The 12,118-nt window shown below is 42.2% G+C and overlaps 1 protein-coding gene across 1 annotated transcript in view; it reads right to left on the reverse strand.

Moving 5' to 3' along the window:
* pid1 (phosphotyrosine interaction domain containing 1) overlaps nucleotides 1-11,956 on the reverse strand; it is a 30,945-nt gene extending 18,989 nt beyond the window's left edge. The window contains exons 1-2 of the mRNA XM_067594481.1: nucleotides 11,774-11,956; nucleotides 447-593 (exon numbers count right to left, since the gene is read on the reverse strand). Coding sequence (XP_067450582.1) covers nucleotides 447-593; nucleotides 11,774-11,803 — 177 coding nt within the window. The 5' untranslated portion in view covers nucleotides 11,804-11,956. The remainder of the gene's footprint in view (nucleotides 1-446; nucleotides 594-11,773) is intronic.
* Between the last annotated feature and the right edge of the window lie 162 nt (nucleotides 11,957-12,118).

The following is a 12,118-nucleotide window of genomic DNA, read 5'->3' on the forward strand; positions in this document are numbered from 1 at the left end:
ACACACACACACACACACACACACACACACACACAGACTTGGTTACGTGGTTGGAAGTGTTGTGTGTAATAACAGAGCGTGGCTGTTGGCTATTTTAATCTGCAGCCCCGTTTGTTTTCTGTTTCGAGGACAGAGAAAGGAGAATAGGCTGCGAGTCAAACAGCTCATTGGATCGAACTCTACATCTGACACTTAGCAGAGCCAGAGAGGAGGAAAACAAACACACTCATGGCAGAACACACGCACAAACACGCACATTTAACACAAATAAATCGAGACTGTGATTCAGATGTAAAAACTGTGTTACTTGGGGGTGTACAATAAAACGTGTGTGTCCCGAAGAAAAAAGGAAAAACAGTTGGATTATGGGTCTATTAATGCTATTATAGATTTACTATTCATGGACAGGAATGGATTTAGGGATTATTAGGTTCATGTGATTTTACCTTGTATCCAGCATGGGTCCTGGACTTTGTGAGCGGTGTGGTGGAGCAGAGCTCAATGGCCTCGGGCTCGTGAAAGATCACCGTGGGCAACGGCTCCTTCCTCAGCGTCAGCACATTTAGCTTGGTCTTCAGCATGCTCTGAAAGTGCTGATGGAGAAAAGACAGAAATTGAGACTGTGCTTTAGCCAAACTCCCAATCCGTATCAGACAACTGTAAGCATGTAGTTCAACATTTTTAATTTCCAAGTCAACACTGCTGGAGGCCAAAAAAACTGCAACCCCCACACATCAGCATTTTAGTGGTTTTTGTCATTTTTTGTGTGTGTAATACAGAACTAGCCTCACAAATATGTGAGATTTACACAACAGTGAAGATAGAAAAAAAAATGCTGCTTTTTGCTCAATACAACTGTTGTGGTACTCCAAGGTGATAAAATACTGATACCAAGGACAACAGGATATTATGTTGTAAACTTTTGTTTGACACGTATTAAAAAAAAAAAGATACCATGTATGATACTCAAGGTGCAAGTATTCCAGATTTCCCCTCACACACACACTCCCACAGAGAACACATCGCGGTGGTGAAAACTGGAGATGATGACTGGACGTGAGATGGTGAGGGAGGCCTTATTGCAGCAGAAAGTGGAATGTGAGGAGCAGATAAAGGGGAGCTCTGCCCTCACTGCCTCCGTCAAAACAAGACAAGCAAGCCGTCTGCTCTCACACTACGTTACAGTCCACGGCCAGTGTTTCCTGAAGCCGAGCAGAACCACATGGTCGATCTGGCCCCGTGCGTTGTGTGCACCCTGTGGAATTTCTGGGCTTCCTCGAAACAGTCGAGACAAAATGGAGCAGCTAATGAAATCAGGTCGAGAAAGAAAAGGCAGACCTGTGGCATGTCAGCTGGGTTGTGTGTCTGCAGCCTAACCTTATTTATTTAAGACTGTATTGGTCTGGCAATATATCAGAAAGAAAATAAATTCTTGTACATGAGAAATAACATTTGAGAGGCCTGTTGCACCTGCGGATGTTTGGAATCTAATATTCTTAACGGCAATTTGCTTATTTATCGGTTTCTTTGCAGCTCCTCTGGATGACCTTTCTTGAGCCGCCGGCGCAGCTTTAACAGGTTTTGTATAATATGACGGTGAAATGAATTTAACTAGGCATGCTTGCCTCAGGGAACTGGCAGAGACACCACATCAAGAAGCTGCTTTGATTCTGACTTGCAAGGTTACTGTATGTCACTCTCTTTGTTTCATAACTTCATTATTGCTCACTTTCTCCTAGATACAGCTTTAAAACTAGGGAAAGACTTTTGCGTTAGCTACTTTTAACTAGCAAGGTTGGCAACGACTCTCAGGGCACTCAGGGTGATAGAGGGTGGAGAGCCCATGTCCACCTGACCCTCCCAAACCCCCCTAATAATAATGAGAATCCACGGAGGGTTAGGAGACGACAGGAGCTGTCAGGGAATGGTGTGAATAGCTCTTGTTAGCTTTGGTGATGACAGGATACTTGAAGCGGCTGTAATCATCACCATAATAATAATGTATCAAATGACAGTGTGTATTGTCAAAGGCGTCGCTCATAGCGATGAACCTAAACAGAGTTATTGGAGACTCTGCTGCTCCCCTCGGCTTTACGGAGCTTCATAGCGAGTTTCAGCTCACCGTTTAGCCCTCTAACCCACAACTACACCATTTTGGATCCATTCTCACGGCTCTCATAGTGACGTTTTTGGCTGTGAACCTACTGCACACTACACACTCAGCACCAAACAGCAAACAGACACAATTGGTGACTAGCTGGTGAACATAGTGGGGCATTTAGCAGCTAAAGAGCCAGATGTTTCCTCAGGAGTTGATAGAGATAAAAAACAGAGCTAAAAAAGAGTGAATATTGGATTAACATTCACTAAATGGACAGAAACATGACTCCAAATGAATGATAATGTTGCTCCACAACGGCTGGATGAGTAAATATGTGACTGTTTGCTAACAAGTACAACATATTAGCTTGAAAGATGATGTGTCATGAGGTGTTCACAACTTGTTTCTGCTGCCCACAAGTTCAAAAAAATCAGTTAATGCAGATTTGAATACTGAGTACTTCAACTAACTTGAAAAATATTTTGGTATTAGCTACACTACGAGGTCAGCCTGTGTTCCGCTTTTTATACTTACTCACACTTACTATACTTGTGCGTTTCTGCTACCACATTTGGGGGGAGTCAATGAACAAAATGTACCTCATTCTTGGCTATTTGGTTGCGGTTGAGGAGGGGCCTCAGAATTTCAACTCTGACATGAAAAAAAAAATGATTTAATGTGGATTTAATGTGGACGCATTCACTTTTCTCCTTTTCTCTTTGGCACTTCAATACCGTTTTCCGTGTTGGAGCTGCACACAAGGTCTATTTTTTATATAACAGATGGTCAACATTTTCAGGCGATGAAAGTGGTCAATCCTGCCAATACACGCTAGCATCAATCTTCTCTATTGGTTTGTTGGGAAAAGCCAAGAAGAACATCCTCAATAAACTTCAAGAAGTAGATATAGGTTTGGTGTCCAGAGTATTCTGGTGTATTTCCTAACATAGGTGCATTGTAGCTCAAACTCGTCAGGTCTGTGACAGGTCCAGTCATATTGATCGGTCAACAATTCATTATCAGTTGGCTAATATATATTAATACTATAATGACAGTAGTACAATATTAATACAATGAGTGATACTCCTAAATTCTAACATCATTTTCACATTGTGTCCTAATGGTCTTTGTGTCTAAATGGGATTCTGGGGTCCTGTTTGCAATTGTGTTCATAATGTGTTAAATGATGTCTGTAGAATAACATATTACATACTATATGGGTAAAAAAATGTACAGGCCAATTCAGTGCCCTCCGACTAATAGGCTTAATCCTATGATGATGCCCTACAACACTCCAACTTCCATCTCGTTGGTGCAGAAACAGGACCGCTGGGGTCACAGGCACACTCATTATAGTGGACCTTCATGTTGAGAGAAGAATAATAAAGGAAAGGAGGGGTGGGGGGGCTGTCAGGAAAGAGGAAGATAAGGCAAGAAAAAAAAACAAGGAGCAGATGAAGGAGAAAAGGAAAAAAAGCAAGATGGAGTTGTGAAAGTAAAGCCACATGTGTGTAAACGCTTGCTGACCTCTGCGTCAGCACTTTACAGCTTCCTGACAGCGGCTCGCATTCCTGCGGTTGGCCCTGGTACGGAGAGAGGAGGGGTGTGCTGGGGGTGTGTGGTGGGCTCCCTGAGTCCTCCACCCCCCACCAGGAGCAAAAGGTCTGAGCGGAGGGCTGCTTATGGAGTACCGCTGGAATTCTATTCATAATATTTTCACTGCATTTAAATGTTTTTTATATTTCTCAAACCCCAAAAGTCTCCTCATCAAGTTACTGATGTTAATTGACTCTATTTCTGACTTTTACGTGGACCCGGGGAGTTTTCCATCTCCAACATCAGGTCGGTGTGGGTTTGGTTGGTTTTGAGCCAGTTACAAGTCAAGGGTCTTGTCTATGCTTTCAATCTACATGCTAAACAATGGCTGCTATCACTAGAAAAGTCAAATGTCCAAATAGTGGCCCTCTGTCAGGATTGCGAAAAACAGCCTTGTCTTGATATCGACACTTACGCAATGAGTCAGAGGAATGTGAATTACTTTCAGGTGCCTGGTCAGACCTTATCAAAGTGTCTCCGTATAAACTCTGTAAACATACATTCACCAACTTCCTCAGATGAGTTTCATGGCTTGACTGTGACGTGTTTCTGAAAGGTCGCCCACATTTAGTGTACAGGAACTGCCCAGAAATCCCTGGTCAGTCTTGATCTGCACTTTATACCTGAAACAATGAAGCACATGGCCTCTTCTCAAAAACTGGTGCCCTGATTTGATGTATTCTGTTGGACCATTTAAAAACAATTAATGTGATGTGACACAGCTAGTTTTACAGCTGCTTATGTTTCTATTTTAGAAGAGGAAACATTTATTCATTATTCATTCATTCATTCATTCATTCATCTGAAGTGGTAGAGCCAAGATATACTGATATACTTAATATACTGATGAGGTTAGGCCATACAGTACAAAACCTGTTAGCAGTGTACACATTCACTCCTAGCTAGCAGATTTCCATCGATTCACATTATTAATGAGAAAATATGGGATATTTTCTCATTGCATGTGAATTAAAAAGTTGAAAAATGTATTGTGAACATAAGTTTTTTTCAAAAACAAACAAAAAAAAGTTATCCTTAAAATTACATCTCCTCCTCCCTCACTGAAAAATACAGAATCTATGAATATGTAAATATTTTTAAATTTTAAAAGTTCAACTGCTGGACACAAGATGTCTCCTACTTCACTGTTAAATCCATTATCAGTATGTATGCACTGGAGGCTTCAAGCTTCCACATCACACTTGTGCAAGTTGCATAATGGACCACGACCGCCTCCAAATTAGTTGTGATGTCATAAATCCTGCTCGTACGTACACACCTTAAACTGAGATTTAACGTGAGCTCAGAAAAACTTTCCCCACTTCAGCAGATGAATGTGAAAACAGCCTTCTAGCGTCAAACTCTGCACATACATCATTCTGCGCAGTGAAGCTCAAACATCCAACTGAAGGAACAAGAAGAAAAACACATTTTTGACTAGAGGGAGACTTAAAAGTTTTGTTACTTAAACTCTTTATACATTTAGACTTGCTGTTAATCTAAGAAAACTATTTGGACGTAACCAGTTATGACACCCACTGTCATAACATTAATGTTCTACTTATTCAGCAGCATAACTGTAACACTAAAAGCATCAACACTGACTCATTGCTGCCTGTATCCATGTGATTAATGTGTATTTATAGAGCAAAGTTACAATAAAAAAAAAGAACTAAGCCTCACAGTGCCAAAAATCTTACAGTGTGACTTTTATAACAATCCAGTCATTTATATTTTATGAATCTCCATGCCCATATAATATGATTTTGCTTCATATCAGTACTGACAATAAATTTTATCCTACAATATTTGGCATAGGCTAACTTTTCTTCTAAGGGAACTACTAATATTTAAGTTTGGACAGGCGACCAAGGTCAAAACTGGATCTTAGCTCCAAACAGACTCCCTGCTGCCAGCTAATTCTGACTGACTGCTCTGCAAGTACGTCTCTGATTACAGTTGGAAATCAAGTGTCATCAAGACAAGTACGTGTGCTAATTTTCCAAAGAGCCCTTACTTTTAAATAATTGGAAAATGCGCATGTAGAAATATGTTAATCTGGGAGAGTACTTGAACAATCACGTCCATGAGAAATCAAGCAGACAGTCTTTGGAGAGTCGGTGTCTTGTGCAGTTTGCCTCCTGCAGTGATGAGCTTAACAGGTCACAGATGGTAAGTTAAACTTTCGGCCCCCTGAGGGAGCATTCTTACAGGAAAGAGGTTCTCAGGTCAATCTCATGGTAAGGCGCTGCATAACAGGGCAACAACAGGCCTCTGCCACACCCACCGAGACACACAAAATAGGGGTTATAGGGATGTGATCCTGACAAAAACAGCTGGAAATAATGTTAAGAAACCAGCAGAAGCAAAAAAGGAGAGATGTTCCGTGTCTAAAAGGCATGATAATCTAGGATAATACACCCTTTGGATACACAAATGGCCCTGAAATGGCTACTGGTTCTTCCTCAAATCTGGTCTGTGATGTAGAGGATGGTTTCCAGCTTTAACACAGACCTCAAGACCAAAACAGTTTGTCAACAACATTAGCCTGTCTGAGACACATCTGCATACACCAACCCAGACACATATGTAGGGGCATGAAGATGAAAGAGCTCACTGAGCTCTACCAGATGTTGTAAGTCTGTCTGGTGCAAGACAGTAGGACATCACTGTTTGTTATAAGGTCATCTGTTCTGCATCTTATCTTTACCTAACCTTGCTTCTGTAACCGTCCTGAAGGAATACACTGATGCTCACAGGTACAGTAGAGCAGAAGGAGGAGGGCTACTCAAGCATAGGGTGGCAGTTACTTCCTAAAGTAGGATGCACCACCAACAGTCATAGGAGGACCAGGAAGTGTAACTTTCTAAAGCTGTCCTTCCATGTGTTTACAGCCTCCCCCTCTGATCCGGGAACAGTTTACGAGAAGAAATATGTCTTAACGGGCTCAACCCAGAGATTACTGTGGGAGGTCTGCATCCGGCCCCTACGCAGAGGAAAACCTGTTTTTCTCAATTGTGATTGGAGGGCTAGGCTCGTAGGTTGGAGCAAGTCAATGATTGGATGTTGCGATTGGTGGGTTCCTTCTGCAGGAAGGAAGTGCGTATTAAAGCACTCGAACCTCAGAGCCCGGAGGTGGCAATCTCTGGCAGGCAGTAAAAACATCAACAACTCTTTGACGTAAACAATGAACCCACCGCAACGTCTTAAATAGTCTGTGGAGAAGACGGGCACATGGGCAAGACCTGCAAATGATAAAAAACACGGGACACAGTCGAGAACAATGTCCATTTTCCATTATTCACCTACTGTCTGGTAGAAAATGCAAAAGTCCAAAAACATTATTAATTTGGAAAAGAAACCTACTTTTCAATTTTCATTGAGCGCTTCAAGATCTTCATTGGTTCATTTATGTGTTCAGTCATCACAGCAATCTTAGGCAGCACTAAATGGGTGTTGACTAGTCTCGAAGGTACTTTGACGATTTTGAAATTGCACTGAGGGTGCAGTCTTTGGTTCATTCATGTCACATGTGATATGGTTTGTAAGACACCACTGATCAGACTTTTAGGTGATAAGTTTTTGTTAAATCACTGATTTCCTAGTTTATTAGTGAAAACTAGGAACTTTGTGTTGGATTCGTGTAGGGCTGCAACTAACAATTATTTTCATTATCTATTAATCTGTCAATTATTTTCTCGATTAATCGATTAGTTGTTTGGTCCATAAAATGTCAGAAAACGGTGAAAAATGTTGATCACTGTTTCCCAGAGCCTAACGTGACAGATTCAAATGTCTTATTTTGTCCACAACCCAAAAATTCAGTTTACTATCATACCAGAAACCAGAAAATATTCACATATGAGAAGCTGAAACTGGAGAATTAGGACATTTTTTTCTTAAAAAATGACTCTGACTCTGACACTGATTAATCGATTATCAAAACAGGTGGCAATTGATTTAATAGTTGGCAACTAATCATTGCAGCTCTACATTTGTGTCTCATAAAGGCTGGAACATCTCCAGCCTGCTGTACAGAGACGTTCTCACGACTGTTTCTTTTGACACTTGGATAGATTTTGGAGGAAAATACACACAAGGAGTGTATCTTAAGTATCTTAAAGTGCTAAGGACTGTACTTCTTTTAAAGTGTTAAGCTTTAAAACAGACTAACTATCCCTCTTCGCAGAGGGAAGCTGCTGGGTGAGAATTATCTAACAATATTCAAACAGTCATTTTAGATAAATTTCAACAATTTTCTCAGTGCATTAGTAACAGCAGTCGTCTACCAAACCAAACCACGATGGAGAAATTTTGCATATTTTCCATGACTGATGTGTAAAACTGGACCAAAGCTTCCACTGAAACACCAGATTTTTTGCAAACCTGTCTGTAGATATAAAGCTACCTTGCCTTGCCTCCTACTGGGACTTGGATCAATCAATCAGCTTGTTTGATTCTGAGTCCACACAATGCGTTGTTGAGAATTTGGGGGATCAGCATGTCAACTCCTATGTGAGCCTCTGCTAACTAGAAAAGCACCTAACACCCTTCTGATCCACAGAGAACAATAATTCCACCCTCAGGTTTAATCTAGGAAAATAGGGTTCTGGACACAACAGAACACAGGAAGTAAGAACAAGTTATTAACAAATTAACACAGGTGAGACCGTTCTGTTTGATCAATGGGAAGGATTGAACTCTGTCAAATGTAAACCCTTGAAAAATAATAACCTCCACAAACAGATTAGAGGCACCCCAGCGAGTCAAAAGCCGTGTGTTCACAAGGGGCAAATGTCTGCTGGCTGAAAAAAAAACCCATGGTTATTTTGTGCCAGTCTGCTCATAGATTCCTTTTGCCACCAAAGGCCACAGTCTCAACTACATAGCAATTACCACAAAGCAACCTCAGACAGACAAAGAGACAGACAGACAGATGTGCAAACAAATAAATACAGGTGGGCATGGCAACAGTAACGAGTGAAGATGCACGGACAGTTCTGACCGAATTTGACCTCAGTCAGCTATTTCTGCACCGTCAGTTCCACGTCTTGTCATCCGCTCGGCCCAAGTTTGTCAGTGTCACACACGTTAAAAAGCATCAAAAGTGGAAACCACAGCTAAAGAAAGAGCCGCTGACAGAGGGAAAAAAAAAAACATGTTTGGTAGCCACAGGGGGATTCAAAAAGGAAGCATGTCGTTGTGTTGTGTGCGTACGCTTAACCTGCGTGCCAACTTGTATTTATGTGCTCATTCGTGCCCAGACCGCTGCATATTGTGCAATGTGTCGTTGAACTAACATGGCCTGTGCTTGGGAGGAAGGGCGCCTGAAACTGATTGAAGGATGTGGTCAGCGAGAGGTAGGAGGGATGGGGAAATAGAAACATAGAGGGAAAAACGGACAGAGGGAGAGAAAACAGAGAGGCAGAGGCAGACGAAGCAGCAGCAACACCACCACAACACTCCTGATCCTCAACATACTGTAAAAAGCTGTGTATCTCCCACCACGACCTGCTTCTCCTCGCCCCCAACCACCTCCATCTATCTCTTCTTCCCCTCCTCTCCCTGCCTGAGCGTGAGACAAAAATGCAGCAAGACATCAGGTGTTGCTATGGCAACGTAGGACAGCGCGAGTGAGAATAATATGGACGGATGCCACAGTGAATGAAAACAACCAAACACAAGATAATAAAGCACAAGCACATTCGAGATCAGCTACCTGATAGCTTCGGCTCCAGAAAAACCCCCACAATTCCTGCCTCAATATCCTCCTGAGTCACTTGGGCTTTCTGTGTGGATCATGGGCGATTTAGGTATCCTGCTGTTTATCCTGAGAGGGGAACAACCTGAGCAGATTTTGTTGATCCAAGGACATCCATAAATTGTTTCTGAATCTTGAAATTTGGGCTACCACAGCTGATATCCAGAAAGAAAGCTAGTGTGGACTAAATGGTGGTGACCAAAACACACAAACCTATGTTTTCCCTTAAAGACGCAATATGTCAGTACTTCCTCTCCATTAACTTGGAAGACTTGTGAAAGACAGTTTAATATGAGCATTATTGAAGCAGAAGTCGGAATATTCTGACTTTCAGTTCCTTGTACGGGTAATGCTCCAAAAAAAGCTGGATCTTACACCTCCCATAATGCCACTTGACAGTGTCTTTCTTTAGCCCATACCTTCCTGGTTAATGCACATGTCTTTTGCGCTACATGCTCCAACTTTGTAAAGCAGGCTTTCTGTTAAAAATTAGTAGTCACCAAGCCAAGTCTAAATCTAAGCCAAATCTAAAGGTTACACAGATGTACCAGCAATAAAATCATATCTGTTTAATCACACAGGAAGGAAGCATGACAATGTGGGAGAACCCAACGACATGACAACCATAAGAGACTGTTAAAAAGTCAATATAGAGCTGACACATGATATGCAGGGTTGGGCGCGTTGACAGACTCTATCACAACCTCCCAGAGCTGAAATGTTATTTGGAATTGGGAGCAGAGTTGTAGTAAGGCTACACATTAAATAGGGTCTCCGAGGTCTGGCAGACCCCAAGAGCAGAATTCACTATAACACGCACCTCAGGTGATCTTGTGCCACACGCATCGATCACTCTGTTAGGACCACCAACCAGTGGTAGGCTGAAGATGATCGTAAAAGTGCCGATTTCTTCACTTTGAAGGAAGTGGAAACTGGATGAGATATTATTGGTCATCACATGGTCATAAATATTTAAGACATTGACATCTAACCAAATAACAACAGGTATATGAACCTAAACGAGTTATACTTTCCGAGAAGTATGAGCTGTTGTGAAATTCAATAAAACTTTGCCTCAAATGATTTCAACTTATATACAAATGACTGTTTTTTTCAGTATAGTCAGCTGAACGCATGATTCACTTGCACACATGCGCTAACGGAACCAGCCACGGAAAATATGACATATATATATATATATATATATATATATACATAAAACTTTGTGACACTTGTTAAGCATGTCACTGAAGCCTGGTGAACAAAACACAATTTATCCAAAAAAAAAAAGTTCAACAGACCATAATCGATAACAGAACGTTATCAACTATTCTGGAACGCGGTTGCTAGGCGACACACAAGTACCACTGGTGGTCGTAACCGGTTAGTTTGCAGCTCAGATTTATAATTTAGGTGTGTGTGTGTGTGCGTGTGTGTTTGTGGTATAATTTACAGCTCCTAACTCCACATCTGACTGCAGGACAAACACCCGGAACTCTCGGTTTTTTTTTTTAATAATTCGCGATTCCATCTTCTTGACGCCTGGGCAGAAGAGGAGATTGTGCAAGTTGACTTGGCAGGCAGTCCACAGGCCGACATCTGGAGAGCATTACGTCTGCAGGAGACGTGAAGCCAGGCTCGGTGCGCGGCTTTGCCCCTGGATATCAAACTACGTGTCATTAACGATGGGCTGTTTTTTTTCCATTTCTAAACAGGTCGCAGACGGCAGGTTACTGGCCGGAGCTTGCTTTTTCCAGGGATTTCACACAGGAATGAGGAGGGAAAGCAGAGATTAAGCATCCTGACGTGGTAAAAAAAAAAAAAAAAAAAAAAGAAAGAGTGACAACAGGAGGAGGGCGGCCTGCAGTTGCACTCAGTAGGTTGGTGGTGTTAAAGGTAGAGATTTTGGTGAAATAGGCCCATGTTGTTATACACAGCTGCGTGTGTTTGTCTTTGACATTTTAAGAAAATATCCAGCGGTGGATTTAGCACAGGAATGCAGCGGAGGTACAAAATGTTGTTGCACGGTACCCCCGGCTTGCGTAACGTGAATAGGTAGCATTTAAACGTAGCACCAAAATCATACAAAGACAGACAGAGACAGAGAGAGAGGGAGAAAGGAGCAGAAAATGAATATGTTGAGCTGATTTTAAGCGTTTAAAATACGGCTGACAATATTTAACTGCGCTCACAAAACATCTGTGGCTGCTCGCAAACCGTTGCACAGCACGGCGGGTTTCAGCAACTGTTAACACCGTTTATTTACTGCTGCCCGGTCGACAATAAGCGTCTCTTCACACACAGCCGTCTCCTACCTGCAGTCGCTCCGACGCGGGTTGCCACATATTAGCAGACTCAAAGGATCTCCGTCTTTACTACAGCTTGTTCTCTTTTCGTAGTCCGGCTCACATCTGTTCGCTTTCACGGCTTGCCTCTCTTGTCCTCCTTCAATCTGGACTGGTCGGTAATGAAGGATGTGTTGCTCCGCCTGGCTGCAGTTACCTCCGCGGCCAGCAGGTGGAGGTAACAGCGGCTCCCTGTGTCCGGTCTGGCGCCGGATGCTGCTTTCAGGGGCTATCAGAAATCGAAGCTTCGCGCTAGAGAGTACAATGTGACAGGTTGGGACAGGGGTGTTTTAGCCTCAAGGAGCAACATTTTTA

Source organism: Thunnus thynnus, chromosome 7 (assembly GCF_963924715.1).
Source record: "Thunnus thynnus chromosome 7, fThuThy2.1, whole genome shotgun sequence".
Classification (NCBI taxonomy): domain Eukaryota; kingdom Metazoa; phylum Chordata; class Actinopteri; order Scombriformes; family Scombridae; genus Thunnus; species Thunnus thynnus.